General features: G+C 40.4%; 1 protein-coding gene across 1 annotated transcript in view; it reads right to left on the reverse strand.

Moving 5' to 3' along the window:
* Positions 1–22,521, reverse strand: part of SNX2 (sorting nexin 2) — a 79,523-nt gene extending 57,002 nt beyond the window's left edge. Inside the window, exon 1 of the mRNA XM_049873566.1 lies at positions 22,345–22,521. Within this exon, the coding sequence (XP_049729523.1) occupies positions 22,345–22,452 (108 nt within the window). The 5' untranslated portion in view covers positions 22,453–22,521. The remainder of the gene's footprint in view (positions 1–22,344) is intronic.
* Positions 22,522–23,082: the final 561 nt, after the last annotated feature.

The following is a 23,082-nucleotide window of genomic DNA, read 5'->3' on the forward strand; positions in this document are numbered from 1 at the left end:
CAAGAACGTCAGGGAGCTCACAGAATTGGTGAGAAACTTGGAGAATAAGGCACAAAAATCAAGTGAGGTGGTCAAGATCCTGCCATATGAATAATCTGCTCATGTATGCCACTGCTGGTATTGCTATCTCTGGACCCTTGCTTCTGTACTTCTGTCATTCCTGGACACTTGCCTCTCCTATGAATAGTCTCTTGCTAATCCTGCTCTGCTGTCTACTATCTATCTTGAAAGCCCCCAAAATAAGAAAGGTGTTTGGATGCTGGTGATCAAAATGGCAAATAACCACTACACATTTCTTAACTGAGCTAAGGTGGGGTGAGGTATGGCAGTAATGAGACAAAATATTGGTCAAGTGATTGTTGATTAGAACAATGAGCCAAAGGAATGATCAGTAAAGGACCAACTGAGTTCTTTCTTGAATAATACAGATTACCATGGCAGCTGTTTTCCCTCTCTCTCTCTATCGTAGTAAATACATACGTAACAAAACATTTGACATTTCAACAATCTTCACATACACAGCTCAGTGTATGGCAGTTGTTTTTTGAGATGGAATGGCGTGTGGATAAAGGTTTCACAGAGGTCTCTTCTACGTATTTCAGACATGGTGGTGGGGTGGTGGTGTTGTATGCCATCAAGTTGGCTTCAACTCATAGTGACCCTACGTACAACAGAATGAAACACTGCCCAGTTCTGTGCCATCCTCACAACTGCTGTTATGCTTGAGCCCATCACTGCAGCCACTGTGTCAATCTATCTCGTTGAGGGCATTCCTCTTTTTCGCTGACCCTCTATCTTACCAAGCACTTCCTTCTCTAGGGACTGATCCTTCCTGATGACACGCCCAAAGTATGTGAGATGAAGTCTCACCATCCTTGCCTCTGAGGAGACATGGTGTGGGAAGGAGACATGGTGCAGTAAGGCTCAAACAGTGGCCACAGAAACAGAAAGAAAGTAGTGATAACATGAGGCAAGAAGTTTTTTTGTATTTATGACACCATTTAAAACAACGTGAAAAACTCACTGCATGTAAAAGAGAAATTCATTTTAACGATCACAAAAACGTGTAAAACTTAGAAACACACAGAATTCAAGATACAACCAAATCAGCGTGTGATAGCCAGTCTCCAAAATGGCTCCCAATGATCCCTGCTTCCAAGTATTCATACCCTTGCATAGGACCCTCCCACACTGTATCAGACAGAGGCTGGTCTGTGTGACCAAGAGCACAGAGCAGAAATGATGGTAAGTCACTTTTGAGATCAGGTTATAAAAGACTGTGGCTTCCATCTTGGGTAGTCTCTTGCTTGCCCCCTCTCTCTTTCTCTGATCACTCACTCTGGGAGAAACCAGGTGCCAAATCCTGAGCAGTCCTATGGAAAGGCCCATGTAGCAAGGAACTGAAGGTTCCTCTCAGTAGCCAAATGAGTGAGCTTAGAAGTGGATCCTCTTCAGCCTTCAGATCACCACAGCCCTGGCTGACATCTTGATTGCAACCATATCAGAGACCTTGAGTCAGAATGCCCAGCAAAACTGCTTCTAGATTTCCAACACTCGGTCACTGTATGAGATTATTTTAAGTTGCTAAATTTTGGAGTAATTTGTTACAAAGCAATAGATAACTAAAATATGTAGTAAGCCCACTATAGTCTTTCTCACCTGGTGATTACAAAGGAAACCAATAGACAAAATAAAGAAAGCCCAGAAAACATAGCTAATTCTAAAGGGAAAAGACAATCAACAGTTAACGATCACGGGCTAAGCCAAATGTTAGAAGCATTAGCCAAACAACTTTTAAAAGCTCTCCTAACTACGCTCTATGAGGTAAAAGTAAATAAACTGGAACTGAATGAAAAGACACAGTACCCAGCAAAGAAACAAAAGCTATAAAAAACAAATGAAAATTTTAGAACTGAAAAAAAAAAAATTAACTGAACTTAAAACTTTATTCGGTGGGCTCAGTAACAGAATGGAGATGAAAAAGTGCAAGTTGAAAATAAATCAACAGAAAGTATTCAATCTCAATAAAAGAAAAAAAAAGTTGGGGTGGGGCGGGGGGAGAACAAAGCACCAAGAGACCTGCGGGACTACAGCAAAAAGTCTAACATTTATGTTATTGGAATCCCAGGAGAGATGGAAGACTGCTGAAGAAATATTTAAAGAAACAAAGGCTGAAACTTCTCAAATTTGATGGAAGACATGTATTTATAGATATGCACTTGAGGAGAAATCAGTATCTTTAATAAATGTATATTTTCCCCCCACATCATTACCTAGTAGTGTACAGATTATTTTTTATTACAAATTCCAACTCAATCACCAAAAAGGATAAACTCAAAGAAGAGTATACTAAAAATCAAAGACAGAGAAAAAGCAAACATGACAGCATCTAGAAAAAAACAAACTATTTATAGGGGAACACTAACTTGAAAGACTGAATATTTCTCATTAGAAACCACAAAGCCTTCACAACAGCAAAAAGATGGAAAAAACCCAAGTGCCCATCGATGGATTAATGAATAAACAACTTGTGCTACATACATACAATGGAATACTGCACAACTATAAAGGAAACCCTGGTGGCGTAGTGGTTAAGAGCTACGGCTACTAACCAAAGGGTCAGCAGTTCGAATCCACCAGGCACTCCTTGGAAACTCTATGGGGCAGTTCTATTCTGGCCTATAGGGTCGCTATGAGTCGGAATCGACTCAACGGCACTGGTTTTTTTTTGGTATAAAGAATAATGTGTCCACAAAACTTGGATGAATCTGGAGGGCATTAAGCTGAGCGAAATAAGTTAATCACAAAAAGACAAATATTGTATGGTCCCACTAATACAAAAAAGTCAAGAATAGGTATATACACAGAGTAAAGTTCTTTGATGGTTACCAGGGATGGGAGGAGGAATTTCTTTCTAGACATTAGACACTTGCTACTTTTGGTGATGGGAAAAGTAAGACCAAATATGGGTGTAGTCAGCACAACCTGACCAAGGTAAATAAGGACACTAAGAAGTATGTGAGAAGAAGAGAATTTCGGTAAATGTGGCAACATATATGATTTTGCAATCACAGTAAAAACCACCAAAAAAAAAATGTGTGTGGTTACGTAGGTAAATATGGATGCATATATGCGTATGGAAAGGCACACGCAAGTAAACATACATGCATGTACAGGGTTATCCGTAGGCATACATCCATAAATGTTAGTGTGTGCTACATCTTTATCCACATACATAACAAACCACATGGAGGCACAGTTATGGGTTTCCTAGATATAGCCAAACAACTCATGGAATTGGTTTACTGGGTTAAAAGGCTTTGCACCATAGTCTCAGGGGACAACTCTGTCAACTGGCATAACATAGTTTCACAAAGATAATGTTCTACACCCAAGTTTGGTGAGTACTGTCTGGGGTCTTAAAAGCTTACAAGCAGCCATCTAAGATACAACTATTCGTCTGTAATTCTATGGAGCAAAAGAGAATGAAGGAAATCAAAGGCTCAAAAAAGAAACTAGTCCATGGGACTAACAGCCCACACGAACCACAGCCTCTTCTAACCTGAGACCAGAAGAGCTAGATGTTGCCCAGCTATCACTGTCTACCAACTATTAACCGTCCTGACCAGCGACATAATAGTAGGTGCCAAACAGAATGGGAGAAAAACTTAAATTCCTAAAAAAGGCCAGACCTACCAGATCAACAGAGACTAGGGGAACCCCCGAGACTGTCGACCTTAAGATAGCCTTTGAACTTGGAATTGAACCTATTTCTGCAGGTCACTTTTCAGTCAAATAACAGATTGGCTTATAAGCCGTATCAACCATGAGTAATGTGCTCCCTTAAACAATTAACTTTGTGAGACCCAACGGTCAACATTTACCCATAAGCAAAGATGAGAAGGCAAGGACGAGAAGGGAAGCTACATTGATGGAAACAGAACAAACAATGAGAATAATAATGAGAATGCTGACACACTAAAAATTGTTAAAGAGGGACCCAACCTTCTGTGTAAACTTTCACCTAAGACACTGTAAAATACTACCAAAAAAAAAAAAAAAACCCAAAACAAAGAAAGAAGCCACAAAGGTTAGAAAACAGTAGAAGAACACACTGAAAGTGCTGAAAGAAAAGAGCTATTGACTCAAAAATCTACAAACAGCAAAAGTATCCCTCAAGGAGTTGGGGACTATGGTCTCAGGGAACATCTAGCTCAACTCACATAACATAGTTTATAAAGTAAATGTTCTACATCCTACTTTGGTGAGTGAGTAGCATCTGGGGTCTTAAAAGCTTGTGGGTGGCTATCTAAGATGCTCCAGTGGTCTCACCCCGTCGGGAGCCAGAGAGAATGAAAAAAAATAAAAAACACAAGTGAAAGATTAGTCCAATGGAGCACAATTACCAAAAACTCGACCAGATCGAGTCCAGCACAACTAGATGGTGCCCGGCTACCACCAACCACCTCTCTGACAGGGATCACAAAAGAGCTGGAGAAAAATGTAAGAATTCTAATTCACACACACATACAAAAAGACCAGACTTACTGGTCTGATAGAGACTGGAGAAATCCTGAGAGTATGCCCCCCAGACACCCTTTTAACTCAGTACTGAAGTCACTCCTGAGGTTCACCCTTCAGTCAAAGATTAGACAGGCCTATAAAACAAAATCAGACTAAACAGAAAAGAGAACCCAAGGTCAAGAAAGGGAGAGTGTTGATATGTCCTGGGATTGGCAACCAATGTCATATAACAATATATGTATTGTTTAATGAGAAACTAATTTGCTGTGCAAATTTTCATCAAAAGTACAATTAAAAAAAAGAAAAGTATCCCTTAGGAATGAGGTAAAATAAAGAGGTTCAGATGACATACAAGTAAGAAAATTTATCACCAACACATCTGCTCAAAGAAAACTACCAATAGAAGTTCTTTACGCTAAAAAGAAATGATACAGGAGGGAAACTTGGATGAAAAAAGAACAAGAGAAGTGGTAAGCATCTGAGTAATTAAAAGTAACCACTGTCTCTCTCATGTTCTTTAAAACAAATATTCAAAGCAAAAGTTGTAATACAGTATGTAGCTGTAATATATGTGAACTATATACTGTCTATAACTTAGCTTTATCATAACTGAATGTTCATATTATGCTAATATCGCCAATACTTATAGTTCTCTGACACCAAAAGCAGAGCAAGAAAATCTAGCATGTTTATATAACAAAAACTAGTCTTTCGTCTTACAGTTCAGATCAGAGGAGTGCAGTATGGGATGGGAAAGGTGTGATCAGTGGACAATTCTAGTAACAGCTGTGGAGGAAACTCACTAAAGTCTGTCAGGACCCAATTATCTGCCCTTGCCTTTTCATTCCTCTTCTCTTCCAGGATCCCAGGAAGTAGAAGATCTTTTTCAGAGCATGGAAAGGAAACACTGGGTAGTGGCCATGGTGGAAGGGGAGCACTGATGGCTTCTCTGCCCGGGGCACAGGTTCTAGTGGGCTAGAGCAACAGTTCAAGATATGCATTTGAGGTGGCGGGGCCAAGATGGCAGAGTAGTCAGATGCTTCTGGTGATCCCTCTTACAACAAAGACCCGAAAAGACAAGTGAAACGATTATATATACGACAAGCTAGGAGCCCTGAATATCACAGGAAAAGTTTGGAAATCAGACTGAGCAGAAGGAGGAGGGAGAGACAGTTCAGAAGCAGTGAGGAGTTGCAGAGGAGTTGCTGGACCTGACTCAGCAGGAATCCACACCCCTCCGGCACATTCCCCTGTAGCAACCATAGCACCACAGAGGTGGGGCAGCATTCAGGATACCATTTCCTCAGGGAGAAACAGGAGGCCACACAGTCTACTCACACCTCCGAAACCAAAGAACAGCACTCTAATTACCCGCCTCAGCCCTTCCCCCTCAGTCCCCAAGCTGGACTCACTGGCTGTCAATTTCCCTGGGCCTGAGATAGGGTCTGCTGTATGCCCTGAGCCATTTTCCCAGCCCTGGAGAAAGAACAAATTAACAATTGGGGGAAATGATAATCTGCCAGCTCCACTAAGCTAGGGAGCTCAGGACTGAAGCAGCTCCCGTCCAGGCACAAACGGTCCAAAGACTTTGAATACCTTTCACCCCTGCATGGACCTGTGCAGGCCCATTTCAGTAGATTAGGCCCTTGATGGCAGAATACAACGGTGCATATGCTTGGGATCTGACTGCAACTGTTTCAGCTGCAGGGTGGACAGGTGGGTTTTTGATGTTTGACACCACTTTCCCTATTAAATAGGGTCCTCACCTACCCACATCAGGGGCCTGAGGACTGGTGGCTCCACCCAAGTCACCTAGCCATCGCGACAAGGGTCTAAGGATAAGTGGTGCCTCCTAGTCATTACAATCAAAAGCGCTGGGTGCCCATGGTCCAATTGCAGAACCCACCCATCTATACGCTCTAGGGAACAGTGATGTGCTTTCCTCAGAGGCACTCAGGGGACAGTTGTCAGCTCCCCGCCTTGTTTCAAACGTGACCGACCCCCTGCTGCAACCAGATACCTGTGCCCACAAAACAACCCCTGTCCCTCTAAGACTGTAGGGCAGAGCCTCTGCCACACACTTGATGACCAATTACCTGGACACCTGAGCTAAATCCTCAAAAGAAAAGTGAATGGACTCCTAGGCTTTTACCTGGTGACAGCTCTAGCCATCTGGTGACAGGACGTTAGAGCTTCAAAGGTGAAAATAATCAAGCTAGCTCACTCAAGCACCCTATCTGGGCATATCAAAACAAAACAATGTAAGAAGCTTCGATACAGTAAGCAAACATAAGATCAATTAATACAATGATTTACAGATGGCAAGGAGACAACAGTCAGTATCAAATCACATAAGGAAGCAGGCCATGATCACTTCAACAAGCTCTCAAAACAAGGAATCAAAGAATTTTCCAGATGAAGATGTCTTCCTGGAATTACCAGATGCAGAATACAAAAGATTAATATACAGAACACTCCAAGAGATCAAGAAGGAGATAAGACAAAATGAAGAACAAGCCAAGTAACACAAAGATAGAGCAACTGAAGAAATTAAAAAGATTTTTCAGAACATAATGAAAAATTTAATAGGCTGCAAGAATGCACAGAGAGACAGCAATCAGAAATTCAGAGATTAACAATAAAACTACAGAATTAGACGACTCAATAGAAAGTCAGAGGAGAATTGAGGGAATGGAAGGCAGAATTAATAAGACTGAAGATAAAACACTTGGCACCAATATATTTGAAGAAAAATCAGATAAAAGAATTAAAAAAAAAAAAATGAAGAAACCCTAAGAATCATGTGGGACTCTATCAAGAGAAATAACCTACAACTGATTGGAGTACCAGAATAGGGAGGGATAACAGAAAATACAGAGAGAATTGCTGAAGATTTTTTGGCAGAAAACTTCCCTGATATTGTGAAAGATGAGAAGATATCTATCCAAGACGCTCATCAAACCCCACACAAGGTAGATCTCAAAAGAAAGTCACAACGACATATCATAGTCAAAACTGCCAAAGCCAAAGCCAAAGAGAATTTTAAGAGCAGCCAGGGATAATTGAAAAGTCACCTACAAAGGAGAGTCGGTAAGAATAAGCTCAGGCTACCTGGCAGAAAACATGCAAGCAAGAAGGCAATGGGATGACTTACATAAAGCACTGAAGGAAAAAAACTGCCAGCTGAAAATCATATATCCAACAGAACTGTCTCTCAAATATGAAGGCAAATTAGGACATTCCCGATAAACAGAAATTTAGGGAATTTGTAAAAAAACCAAACTAAAACTATAATATTAAAGGGAGTTCTCTCTTTAGACAAAACAGTAATATCAGGTATCAACCCAGGACTAGAACACTGGACAGAGCAACCAGATGTCAACCCAGATAGGGAAATCACAAAAATAAATCAAGTTAAAAAAAAAAAACCAATTAAAACAGGGAAATAGCAATGCCATTACGTAAAAGAAGACAACATTAACACAGTAAAGAGGGACTAAGAAATGCAGTCATATATATTTCCTATGGAGAGGAAGTCAAGGCAATATAAATAACAGGTTTAAACTGAGAAAAATAGGAGTAAATATTAAGGTAACCACAAAGGAGACTAACAATCCTACTCATCAAAATAAAACACAAGAAAAAAATATTCAGCAAAAACAGAATCAACAACAATGAATAAGAGGAAAAGACAATATATAAAGATAAACTACTCTGCACAAAAAATTAAATGAGAAAAAGAAACTGCCAAGAACACACACACACAGAAAAAACACATCAAAACGACAGCACTAAACTCATACCTATCCATAACTACACAGAATGTAAATGCATTAAATGCACCAATAAAGAGACAGAAAGTGGCAGAATGGATTAAAAAAATATGATCTGTCTATATGCTGCCTACAAGAGACACACCTTAGACTTAAAGACACAAACTAAAACTCAAAGGATAGGAAAAAATATATATTAAGCAAATAACAATCAAAAACAGCAGGAGTGGCAATATTAATTTGACAAAATAGATTTTAAAGTTAAACCCACCATAAAGGATAAGGAAGGACTATATAATGATTAAAGAGACAATATGCCAGCAGGATATAACCATATTAAATATTTACACACCCAATGACAGGGCTTCAAGATACGTAAAACAAATTCTACAAGCACTGAAAAGTGACACAGCTCCACCCACAATAATAGGAGGAGGCTTCAACACACCACTTCCGGTGAAGGACAGAACATCCAGAAACAAGCTCAATAAAGACACAGAAGATTTAAATGCCACAATCAAACTTGACCTCACAGACATATACAGAACACTCCACCCAACAGCAGACAAGTATACTTTCTTATCCAACGCACAAGAACATTCTCTAGAATAGACCATGTTTTAGGTCATAAAGCAAGCCTTAAAAGAATCCAAAACATCAAAATATTACAAAGCATCTTCTCTGATCATAAAGCCACAAAAGTAGAAATCAATAACAGAAAAAGCAGGGAAAAGAAATCAAATCCTTGGAAACTGAGCAATACCCTGATCAAAAACGACTGGGTTATAGAAGACATTAATGAGGGAATAAGGAAATCCATAGAGTCCAATGAGAATGAAAACACTTCCTATCAGAACCTTTGGGACACGTGAAAGTAGTTCAGAGATCAATTTACAGCAATAAATGCACACATCCAAAAAAGGGCTAAAATAAAAGAATTATCCCTACAAACTGAACAAATAGGAAGAGAGTAACAAAGGAAACCCTCAGGCACCAGAAGAAAGCAAATAATAAAAATTAGGGCAGAATTAAATGAAATGGAGAGCAGAAAAACAACTGAAAGAATTAACAAGACCAAAAGCTGGTTCTCTGAAAAAATTAACAAAATTGATAAACCATTTGCCAAACTGACAAAAATAAAAAAAACAAAAACAGGAGAGGAAGCAAATAACCCAAATAAGAAATGAGATGAGCGATACCACAACAGACCCAAATGAACTTAAAAGAATCATATCAGATTAGTATGAAAAATTACTCTAACAAATTTGAAAGCCTAGAAGAAATGGATGAATTTCTACAAACACAGTGCCTACCTAAACTAACACAAACAGAGGCAGAACAACTAAATAAACCCATAACAAAAGAAGAGATTGAAAAAGTAATTTAAAAACTCCCAACAAAAAAAAAAGCCCTGGCCTGAAGACTTCAATGGAGAGTTCTACCCAACTTTCAGAGAAGAGTTAACACCACTACTACTAAAGGTATTTCAGTGCATAGAAAAGGATGGAATACTCCCAAACTCATTCTATGAAGCCAGCATATCCCTGAAACCAAAACCAGGTAAGGACCACGCACAGACAGACAAAAGTTACAGACCTATATCCCTTATTAACTTAGATGCAAAAATGCTCAACAAAATTCTAGCCATTAGAATTCAACAACACATCAAAAAAATAATTCACCATGACCAAGTAGGATTCATACTAGGCATGCAGGGATGGTTCAACATTAGAAAAACAATCAATGTAATCCATCATATAAATAAAAGAAAAGAAGCACATGATCTTATCCATGGATGCAGAAAAGGCATTTGACAAAGTTTAACACCCATTCATGAGAGAAACTCTCAGCAAAATTAAGAGTAGAATAAAATTCCTCAACATAATAAAGGGCATTTACACAAAGCCAACAGCAAACATCACCCTAAATGGAGAGAGTACGAAAGCATTACCCTTGAGACGGGGAACCAGACAAGGATGCCCTTTATCACCATTCTTATTCAACATTGTGCTGGAGGTCCTAGCCAAAGCAATTAGACTAGGTAAAGAAATAAAGCGCATCCAGATAGGTAAGGAAGAAGTAAAAGTATCTCTTTGCAGATGACATAATCTTATACTCAGAAAACCCTAAGGAATTCTCAACTACTGAAACTAATAGAAGAGTTGAGCAGAGTTATCAGGATACAAGATAAACACAAAAATCAGTCTGATTCCTCTACACCAACAAACAGAATGTTGAAGAGGAAATCACCAAATCAATACTATTTACAGTAGCCCCCAAGAAGATAAAATACTTCGGAGTAAATCTAACTAGTGATGTAAAAGACCTATACAGAGGAAACTGTAAGACACTACTGCAAGAAACCAAAAGAGACCTACATAAGTGGAAAAACATACCCTGCTCACGGACAGGAAGACTTAAAAATGTCTAGTCTACCAAAAGCGATCTATGGATATGATGCAATTATACAAATTCCAACGACATTTTTTAATGAGATGAAGAAACACAACACCAACAACATACGGAAGGGAAAGAGACTCCATACAAGTAAAGCATTACTGAAAAAGAAGAACAAAGTGGGAGGCCTCACACTACCTGATTTTAGAACCTATTATACTGCCACTGTACTCAAAACAGCCCCATACTGGTATAACAACAGACATCCAGACCAATGGAACAGAATTGGGAATCCAGAGATGAACTCGTCCACACAGGACAGGCTGGTATCTGACAAAGGCCCAAAGTGAGTTAAATGGGGAAAAGACAATCTCTTTAGCCAGAATTAATGGTCTGACTGAGACTAGAGGGATCCTGGTGCTCATCGTCCTCAGACCTTCTGTCAGCCCAAGACAGGAACCATTCTCAAAGCGAACTCTTCAGACAGGGATTGGAATGGACTACAAGACAAAAAATGATACTGGTGAGGACTGGGCTTCTTGGGTGAAGTAGACACATGAGACTATCTGGGCAGCTCCTGTCTGGAGGGGAGATGTGAAGGCCGAGGGGGACAGAAGCTGGCTGAATGGACATGGCAACACAGGGTGGAGGGAAGGAATGTGCTGTCTCATTAGGGGGAGAGTAACTAGGAGTATATAGCAAGGTGTATATAAGGTTTTGTATGAGACACTGATTTGATTTGTAAACTTTCACTTCAAGCACAATAAAAATTAAAAAAAAAAAAAGACAGTCTTTAATAAATGGTGCTGGCACAATTGGATGTCCATCTGCAAAAAAATGAAACAAGACACATACCTCAAACCATGCACAAAAACTAACTCAAAATGGATCAAAGACCTAAATAGAAAAACCTAAAAGAATAAAGATCATGGAAGAAAAAATAGGAACAATGCTAGGAGCCCTAATACATGGCATAAACAGTATATAAAACATTATTAACACTGCACAAACACCAGAAGAGAAACTATACAACTAGGAGTTCCTAAAAATCAAATACCTACACTCATCCAAAGGCTTCACCAAAAGAGGAAAAAGTTACCTACAGACTGGGAAAAAGTTTTTAGCTATGACATTTACAATCCACATCTGATCTCTAAAATCTACATGCTACTGCAAAAACTGAACAACAAAAAGATAAATAACCCAATTAAAAAATGGGCAAAGGAATCCCACTTTGAGTGGCAGGTGTCTGGGGTTTCAAACGCTAGCAAGCAGTCATCTAAGATGCATCAATTGGTCTCAAACCACCTGGAGCAAAGGAGAATGAAGAACACCAAAGATACAAGGAAATTATGAGCCCAAGAGACAGAAACGGCCAAATAAAACAGAAACTGTATCAGCCTAAGACCAGAAGAACTAGATGGTGCTCAGCTACAACTGATGACTGTCCTGACAGTGAACACAACAGAGAATCCCTAACGGAGCAGGAGAACAGTGGGATGCAGACCTCAAGTTCTTGTAAAAAGACCAGACTTAATGGTCTGACTGAGACTTGAGGGACCCTGGAGACCATGGTCCCCATACCTTCTATTGGCTCAAGACTGGAATCATTCCCAAAGCCAACTACTCAGACAGCGGTTGGACTGGACTACGGGATAGAAAATGATACTGGTGAGGAGTAAGCTTCTTGGCTCGAGTAGACACATGAGACTATGTAGGCAGCTCCTCGTCTGGAGGGAAGATGAGAAGACAAAGGGGGACAGAAGCCAGCTAAATGGACACAGAGAATACAGGATGGAGAAAAAGGGTGTACTGTCTGATTAGGAGGAGAGTAACTAGGAGTACATAGCAAGGTGTATATACAGTTTTATATGAGAGGCTGACCTCATTTGTAAACTTGCATGTAAAGCACATTCATAAAAAAAAATACGCATTTGAGGAGATATTAGTATCCTTAATGAAAGTATATTCTTTTTTCCCTCTACATCATCACCTAGGAGTGTGCTGATTATTTTTTATAACAAATTTCAAGGTTGTTGCTAGTATTTCTTCAATTAAAAAGTGGCGCTTTGGATTCCAACAAAGATCAAAGAAGCACAGTACAGCCCCTCTCTCCCACTGATTAACATTAAAAACTATGGATATACCATGAAACATTTCATAACATGAAGAATCTGGAAGACATTATGCTGAGCAAAATTAGTTGCAAAAGGACAAATATTGTATAAAACCAGTATTTTAAGAGCTGCAGAAATAGTTTAAAGAGAGAAGAAAATATTCTTTGATGGTTATTGGAGGGGGGAGGGAGGGAGGGAGGGAGAGGAGTTTTCACTGATTAGATAGTAGATAAGTTTCATTTTAGGTGAAGGGGAAGACAACACACAACACAGGAGAGGGCAACACAACTGGACTAAACCAAAAGCAAAGAAGTTTCCTGAACAAACTGAACACTTCGAAGGCCAGTGTAGCAGGGGCAGGGGTTTGGGGACCATGGTTTCAGTGGACATCTAAGTCAATTGGCATAATAAAATCTATTAAGAAAACATTCTGCATTCCACTTTGGAGAGTGGCGTCTGGGGTCTTAAGCGCTAGCAAGCGGCCATCTAAGATGTATCAATTGGTCTCAACTCACCTAGAGCAAGGAAGAATGAAGAACACCAAAGGCACAAGGTAATTATGAGGCTAAGAGACAGAAAGGACCTCATAAACCAGAGACTACATCATCCTGAAACCAGAAGAACTAGATGGTGCCCAGCCACACTGATGAGTGCCCTGACAGGGAACACAACAGAGAATCCCTGAGGGAGCAGGAGAGCAGTGGGATGCAGACTCTAAATTCTCATAAAAAGACCAGACTTAAAAGTCTGACCGGGACTAAAAGGACCCCGGGGGTCATGGTTCCCAGACCTTCAGTTAGCCTAAGACAGGAACCATTTGCAAAGCCAACTCTTCAGACAGGGATCAGACTGGAATATGGGACGGCAAATGATACTGGTGAAGCAGGGGCTTCTTGGACCAAGTAGACACATAAGGCTCTGTTGGCATCTCCTGTCCAGAGGGGAGATGAGAAGGTAGAGGGGGCCAGAAGCTGCCCAAATGGACGAGAGAAAGTGCAGGGAAGGAGTGTCCTGTCTCATTGGGGGAGAGCAATTAGGAGTGTATAGCAAGGTATGTACAAATTTTTGTATGACAGACTGACTTGATTTGTAAACTTTCACTTAAAGTACAATAAAAATTAGTTACAAAAAATACTATAGATACACTATAAAAGGCAATAACCTAAAAGTAAATAATAGGCAGATCGGGGAGATAGCCAAAACCTGAACAATGACCCTTACAAGTGGATTCCGACCCATGGCCACCCATGTGCTGTAGAACAGGACTATGCTCCATAGAGTTTTTAAGGCTATGATCTTTCAGAATGAGGCCGCCAGGCCTTTCTTCCGAGGTGCTGCTAGGTTGGTTTGAACTACCAACCTTTGGGTTAATAGTGGAGCACTTAGCTGTTTGTACCACCTAAGAACTCCCATTCCAATTAAAATCTCAGTAGAATTTTTCACAGAACTCAACAAGTTGATTCTAAAATTATATAGAAAGGCAAACTAGAATAGTCAAAATACTTTTGAAAAGTACAAGGTTAGAGGACTCACCCTACCTGATTTCAAGACTTAGCTACAGTTAATGAAGACAGTATAGAACTGGCAGAAGAACAGACAATAGATCAATGAAACAGAATAGAGGCCAGAAATAGACCCACACACATATGGTCAACTGTTTTTTGACAAAGTTGCAAAGGCAATCAGTCATGGATTGAACTGTGTCCCCCAAAAATATGTCAACATGGCTGGGCCATGAGTCCTAGTATTGTGTGATTATCCACCATTTTCTGTGATTTCCCTGTGTGTTGTAAATCCTATCACTACGATGAAATGAGATGGATTAGTGACAATTATATTGATGAGATATAAAAAATTAGATAGTGTCTTAAGCCAATCTCTTTGGGATATAAAAGACAGCAACAAGCAGAGAGACAGGGGAACCTCAAAACACCAAGAAAGCAGCGTCAGGAGCAGAGGGCATTCTTTGCACCTGATGTTCTTGCACTGAGATGCTCCCAGGCCAAGAGAGGACTGAGGGTAAGTATCTTCCTCCAGAGCCAACAGAGAGGGAAAGCCTTCCCCTGGAGCTGGCACCCTGAATTTGGACTTTTAGCCTACAGGACTGTGAGAGAATAAACTTCTCTTTGTTAAAGCCATCCACTTGTGGTATTACCGTTACAGCAGTACTAGATGACTAAGACATAATCCAATGGTAGAAGGGCTAGTCTTTCAACAAATGGTGCGGGAATAACTGAACATCTATGTGCAAAAAAATCAATCTTAACCAATACTCATATATTATACAAAAACGAACTCAAAATGAATCATAGGCCTAAATGTAAACCTAAAACTATAAAGCTTCTAGAAGAAAATATGAGCAAAAGCTTTGTGACTCTGGGTTAGCCCAGTGGTTAAGAGCTCAGCTGTTAACGAAAATGCTAGCAGTTTGAACCCACTAGCTACTCCTTGGAAACCCTATGGGGTAGTTCTACTCTGTCTTACAGGGTCACTATGAGTCAGAATCAACATGACAACAATGGCTAAGTGAACTTTATTACATGTAACTTTAACCTCAATTTTAAAAATATCAAAGTGGAAAAATTTCATAGGGAAGTGAGCATCTGCAAAATTGACATTAAAGTCAAATTTCATTTTCTTTAAGAAAAAACTGTGCACACAAAAAAAGTTGAGCATCTCTCCCTCAAGCAACTTTACAGAATATTTTTTTTACAGTCATTAAAAGTAATTCTAAAATTCTTAAATTTAATGGTTTCAAAGGTAAGTTAATTAGAGTTGTACCTCTTCATAAATCTCTTTCTAGCAATTTTCCATGCTTGTTGCTTTTAAATACCTGGTTATAAAATGTTTTTTCTCTGAAACACATAATTAAATTTCCAAAAAATTAATAGATTTAGCTAGTGGCATACCTGAACATTATAATATAAAATTAAGGGAACAAGTTATACACTGTTACTATCTGTTGCACTGGGGCAATAGATAAACTTGTTTTCAGTTCTTTACCAAAAGGGGCTCTTGTCTTACTCCACTTACTCTCCCTTGATGTTGTCACCCACTGCCAACGTTTCAAAGATCATCTCTACGCCATACAATCATGCCTGTCTTCTATGCTACTTCTGACCACGTGCACGTTTTAATTACACATATATCTCTGGGCACTGTAGGTATCTGTTTACATGACTGTATTTATCACATTGTCTTCTGTTAGTCATACACTCCATGAGGGTAAGGGCTAGGTTTTTACACAGAGCTTAGTTCAACATTATTATTCAATAAATTTATGATGACACTTACTCCCAAATGTATATCCCTAGCAGCATTTCTAGTTGATGTTATCTTCATTGGTGTAACTTATCCTCAGACAAAATAACCTTTCATTCCTTCCCCTAAGAAAGGACTAACTTTTAATGTTATCACATCAATTTCCTTTTCTTAATTATTTGCGCTGCCCTTCTTGAGGACTTTAATTTTGGACTGTTAAAATTTAGTCTGCATTTCCTCAAACCTGCCAACAGTACCTCCCACTCAAATTCACCTCTCAGACTGCTATACATTAATCTTCCTAGGTGACCATGTGACTGTCATGCAAATCTTCCTGACTAAATAATAAATTTCAAAGTCCTTCATAATCTCATTACATAGTAAACCTGTTACACATCCTATATTCAGCCATGCAGAACTACTTATCGTTTCCTAAACATGAAAGCTGAATGATGAATAAGGAAGACTGAAGACTTGATGCTTTCGAATTATGTTGACAAAGAATACTGAATATATCATGGGCTGCCAGAAAAACGAATAAATTTGTCTTGGAAGAAGTACAGCCAGAATGTTCTTTAGAAGCGAGGATGGCGAGGCTTTGTCTCACATATTTTGGGCGTGTTATCAGGAGGAACCAGCCCCTGGAGATGAACATCATGCTTGGTAAAATAGAGGGTTAGCAAAAAAGAGGAAGACTGTCAATGAGATGGAGTGACACAGTGGCTGCAACAATGGGCTCAAACATAGCAATGATTGTGAGGATGGCACAGGACTGGGCAGTGTTTCATCCTGTTGTGCACAGGGTCACTATGAGTCGGACCCTACTAGACAGCACCTAACACCACCACCCTAGAATACGGACAGAACCTTATAGGCTCCCTTGCCATTCTCTCCTTTGAAATGTCATCCTACCCTTCAAGGTCTCTCTATAGCTCCAAGAGGACCCTCCATGGGCTTTTAACAGTCAAACAGAATCATTTACTGCTCATCTATGCGTCAGGAACCTTGACAGGAACTAGAATCTCCTTCTTTTGTTCCACTGGTACTTTATGTGTTTTCAGATCATATAATCACAGTTTGTGTGTATTAAAAGAGTCCTCTTTCTTCTCCACTGGAGAGTTTCTGTCCTCCAAGAATTGCAGTATTTTGCTGATCTTTGCATTCCTGTTATCACCTAAACAGTACAGCAGAGAATAAACAGTCAAGCATTCACTGAAGTCAACCAAGCACTGTTATCTGAGGACTTACAGAAAGAGGTTGTATGACGGGAAAGGAACTAAGACCTGTTCATCTCCCATCTGGAAACTCCATTTTAAATGCGCTACAAACACAATCTTATGACAGTGCTGGTGAAACTATGGTCCTCATCTTAACTTTGGCTGGCCCTTAAATATGTGGTTAGTAAAAGAACCAGTTATAAACCCATACATCCAAGGTTAGCTGATTTTTGACATGGGTGCCAAAACCATTCAATGGGAAAATAGCCTTTAGAACAAATGGTGTTGAAACAACGGAATATCTACGTACAAAAAAATGAATCTTAACCCATACCTCATATCTTATATAAATATGAACTCAAAATGAATCATACCCCTGGGATATGGGATAACTGGACATCCATATACAAAAGAATAAAGTTGACCTTTATCTCACACCATATAACAAATTAATTCAAAATGGATCAAAGATAACAACAGAAGAAAAAATAAACTGGACTTTCATCATAACTTAAAACCTTTTTGCTTCAAAAAAAAAGTGAAAAGAACTCACAGAATGGGAGAAAATGTCTGTGAATCATATATCTGATAAAGGACCTATATCTAGATTATATAAAGCGCTCTTATAACTCAATTAGTAAAAAGACAAATAACCCAATTAAAAAATGGGCAAAGGATCTGAATAGACATTGCTCCAAGGAAGAAATCTAAATGGCCAATACATCATTAGTTGTCAGGGAAATGTAAATCATAACCAAAATGAGATACCACTTCACTCCCACTATGGTAACTACAATCAAAAAGTTAGATAATAACAAGTGTTGTCAAGGGTATGGAGAAATCAGGACACTTACACGCTGCTGGCAGGAATGTAAAATGGTGTAGCCACTTTACAAAACTGTCTGGCTGTTCCTCAAACCATTAAACTAGAGTTACAATATGATCCAGCAATTCCATATATATATATATATATACATACACACACACACATATATATACGTATACACATACATATATATATCCAAGAGAAATAAAAACATATCCACAGAAAAACTTCTTGTACACAATGTTTAAATCTGCATTATTCATAACTGCCAAAGATGGAAACAACTCAAATGTTCATCAAGGACCAAATGGATAAACAAAATGTGATATAGCCACACAATGGATTATTATTTGGCCACAAAAAGGCATGAACTACTCATATATATACTACATGAGTGAACATGAATCAATCTTGAATACATGCTAAGTGAAAGAAACCAGTCACAACAGACTACATCTAATTCCATTCACCGATAGGAGCCTTGGTGGCACAGTAGATAAGAGTTCAGCTGCTAACCAAACAGTAGGCAGTTCAAATCTACCAACTGCTCCTTGGAAACCCTATGCGACAGTTCTACTCTGTCCTATAGGGTCACTATAAGTTGGAATTGACTTGACGGCAATGACTTTTATTCATATATAAGTCCACACCCACTGCTGTCAAGTCAATTCTGACATACGTCCAGAATAGGGAAATTTATAGAGAAAGATTCATGATTCCTTAGGGATGGGGGGGGGTTGAAGGGCAGCATGAGAAATATAGGGTGATAGATAAAGGGTACAGGGTTTCTTTCTGAGGTGATGAAAATGTTCTAAAATTGACTGTAGTGATGACTGCACATATCTGTGAATATACTAAAAGCCACTGAATTACACACTTGAAACAAGTGAATTGTATGGTATGTGAATTATATCTCAATAAAGCATAAAAAAAAAGTGTATAAAAGGAAATTTCCTGATTTTTTTTCAGTGTGCTGTCTACTATTCCAGGCTGTTTCTGGGCAAGCACCTTTATGATTAATGGTTGTTTCATTTAAAGAAAAAGTAGTATTCATAAATAATTTACAGTCTTACCTCTGAGGATACCAAAAAAACAAACTTTCGCCAGATTCCTACCCCCTCATTCCCTTCCCTATACTAGTAGTCCACTCTAGTTTCTTATTTAATAATCACAACAGTAGGGTTCTGAAATATGTTTCATTTACTGAATACCTCTTGATATGCCTGTTCTTAATTTTAAAAAGAAAGGAGTTTAATATTGGGTTAAAAAACATACACATTAATTAAACATACATGTAAACTATGTTGTGTAGGCCCTGCAAGCTTAACAATGAAGCCATTCAACTGTCTATAATTTGAGTTTCACTTACGTAGACTTCAATCGCTTTTTTCCCCAAATCAAATACCCTCAGACAAAAATACGTACATGATTGATATAACTTAAAAACTCTGCTTTTCTTTAATTAAAAGAAAAATTATATTTCTTAATTTCAATTAGGTAATAACTATTTAAAGCAGATAACCTGAATCAGAATTATCTAGGGTCTTGCAACTCCAAGTGTTCTCTGTGGACCAAAAGCGTTGCCACGGAGTCTGATTCCGACCCATTGTATGCACAGGAGAATCGCTGTGACCTTTCAGAAGCAGATCACTAGGTCTGTTTTCAGAGGCACCTCCGGTTGGGTTCAAACTGCTAACCTTCAGGCTAGCAGTTGAATGTGCTTAACCATCTGTACCACCCAGGGACTCCCACCCAGGGACTCCCACTACATCAGGAGAGTTTGTTAAAAATACACAATCTTGGGCTCCACCCTAACCCTACAGAATCAGAATTTGGACCTCAACAAGATCCCTAGGTCATTTACGTGCACATTCAAGTTTGAAAACCACTGATCTAGAGAGCTTATTAGAAGCGCAGATTCCAGCAAAGCACAAGCACCTGCATTTTCAACAAGCATTCTATGGATTCTGCAGCACACCAAAGTTTGAAAAGCCGCGTTTAAAAAGAAGTGGAGAAATGGAGCCGTTTTTGGTATACCGAGAGACACTGCTGTATGTCCTTTCCCAAACAGAAAAAAAAGTTCTGAATTTGCAAATCTCAGTTACACTCGCTTCTTAAAATTAATAACCTGAATGAGGCCATGAAAATAGGAGGTGTAGATGAACAATCAAAAACAACTTTATTTACCACTTTCACCGTGCGTTGACCAAGTCAAATTTAAAGTATTTATAATCAAACTTCTGCAGACTTTTACTGAAAAAAATCAAATACCATACTTTTCAAAAAAGCCCCATCCTCACTGAAAAAACAAACTACGGTTATGCAGGTTAACACGTGTTCCTCTTATTCAACTCTAAAAGACCTCAAACAGAAAGCTTAGTGTTCACAGTATTCTAGTGTACCAAAACCAAACCCGTTGTCATCAGGTTGATTCCAACTCACAGTGACCCTACAGGACAGAGCAGAATCGCCCCACAGGGTTTCCAAGGAATGGCTGGTGGATTCGAACTATCAACTTTTGATTAGCAGCCAAGCTCTTAACCGCTGGACCACCTACTAGTTCAATCAAATTTGCTCCAATCCTTGCTGATGAAACCGTTTGCATCTCCCAAAGGGAATACAGATTTTTAGAACCCTAGAGACACTAACTTTCAATACAGGTAGCTATACAGTATATATAAAGAACTAAATGGATACTAACCACAAGAAATACATTCTGCTAGATAATTTTTACTAATTCTTAGATGTTGGTTTTGACAATGCAGCAAACATTAACTAAATCCAAATGTTCAAGATTCTGTGAGAAACACAAAGGTGATCAAGGCACTACCCCTGGCCCCAAGAAGCCTATCTGAGGGGTGGTGGGATTTGGAAGGAAACCTGTACATAGGACTACCAGAATGTGCTCAGTGCCGAAAACGGTTCCGGGAAGTTCCCAGCTACCGGTTAACTGAATTTCAGCCAACAGATATTTTACAGTAATTTCCAACGGATTTGGTCCAGAGTTTAGCAAACCAAGAAAGCTTACTAATAAAGCACTTTATAAGGAGGTACAGTCCAAGGTAAACAACCCTCTGGGAAATTTGCTTACATTTTAATACACATACAGTAAGTAACAATTACTGTGAGGACAGTGCGCTCTCATCGAATGCAGTTCAAAAGTGAAATAAATATACAAAAAAAAAAAAAACTGAATTAATCCGTTCCCGTCGAGTCGATTCCAACTCATTACAGCAACACTATAGGGCAGGGTAGAACTGCCCCATAGGGTTTCCAAGAAGCGGTTGGTGGATTCGAACTGAGGCTTTTTTCGGTTAGCAGCCATAGCTCCTAAGGTCTAACACAGTGAGGTTCATAGAGGGTGCTTCCTTTGACAAAAACAGGAACACTCATTTTGAGAGATCGCTGACCATGCGAGAAGAGAGGAAAAGGGGGTGGGGATCTGTTTTTATTTCTCCCTGGTAACATACAAAAAAAAAAAAAACCCAAGTTTCCAGGAATACGCTCTCCTTCGACTTTATATTTTAAAAACACCATGGCCCCTATAAAGTCTAGGATCTAAAGAAGATGCAAATGGGCAAATACATTTACCTACTTAATAGTCCACAACAGAGGCACCTCCCTTAAGGGGAACTAGCAGTCCTATAGGGTTGCTATGAGTCGACTCGACGGCACTGGGTACTGGGTTAGCAGTCCATGAAGGGCCAAGACTGGGAAAAGTGCATCTATACGCTCTCTACAGATCCTTGGCCATTCAGCGCTCACTTTATTCCTCTCTCCTTTCGGGGGCACCCCCTCCCATGGGAAGGGAAAAGCAAGCACGTCTCCAAAGTGCTGCAGAGGCCCCCGAGGTGCAAGGTGAGGTTTGCTGGGACCCGGGGCAAGATCTCTGCCTGGAAGGAGGTGCAGTGCAAGTGACACAAGAAAGGCCCCTGAGCGGGGAAAGGGCGCTGCGATACAGTCTGGTCCCGGCAGCTCAGAGGATTAGGTCGGGCCCCCCCCCAACCCCCACCCACAGGCTGTTCTCCTGAGGAGGAGTCCTCGCCGTCCCATTCAGCTCCAGCCCACTGACAAGTACCCAACGTGAGGCCCGCGTCACAGGTGTCGCCCGACCAGGTCCGTGCAAACCCGGGGGGTGGGGAGAGACGTCAGGGGAGGGGAAAGGCAACTAAGGGGGGATACACGCGGCAACGGCGGAGCTCAGCACCCACGGTGACGCGCAGTCTCACCTCCAGGGTGGAGACAGTGCTAGTGAACAGGTCCTCTCCGTCGTCCAGCTCTTCAAAGTCCGTGGGCTTCCCGTCCCCCAGCGGAGGAGGCTCCCTCTCCGCCGCCATCTTCGCTAGTCCAGAAGACTGCGCGAGCTGGGCCTCGCGGGCCTGTCACGTGAGCACGCAAGGCTGGCTCGCGCGCGGCCGGCCGGCTCCGCACCTCCCGGGCCCGCCTCTCACGGCCCCTCCCAGCCGCGCTGAGCCCCGCCCCGTCCTCGTGACGGTGCCCGCCCCGACCGCGCCACGCTCGGCCCCGCCCCTTCGCTTTACCTCCACGGTCGACCTCGGTGTCTGGTTCAAGGTCTGTTAAAGTAGGCGGCCCGGGTGGAGCTTCTTTCCTACCGCCAACTTGCCGTACGGACTTTTGTGGGAGAATCTTGCACTTTTATCACCACATCACCTTAGCAGGACTAAGCCAAGCGATTTCTCTTGGCACCAGCAGTTTTAAGATCTCTTTTAGGCAGTGGAGGAGCTTGAGGACCAACAGTTTTGGGGCTTGGGTTATACGTAGCTTGAGGTCAGGATTGAGTATTTGTGGAAGAAAGTTACATACTCTCTTTCAAGTCTCTCCAGCTCTTCAAATAGAACTTTATGTATTGATAGAAATGTTCTATATCTGCGGTGTCCAGTGCAGTAGTCACTGGCCATGTGTGGCCGCTGAGCAGTCGAAATGTGGCTGGTGTGACTGAGGCACTA

This window comes from Elephas maximus, chromosome 2 (genome assembly GCF_024166365.1).
Source record: "Elephas maximus indicus isolate mEleMax1 chromosome 2, mEleMax1 primary haplotype, whole genome shotgun sequence".
Taxonomy (NCBI): domain Eukaryota; kingdom Metazoa; phylum Chordata; class Mammalia; order Proboscidea; family Elephantidae; genus Elephas; species Elephas maximus.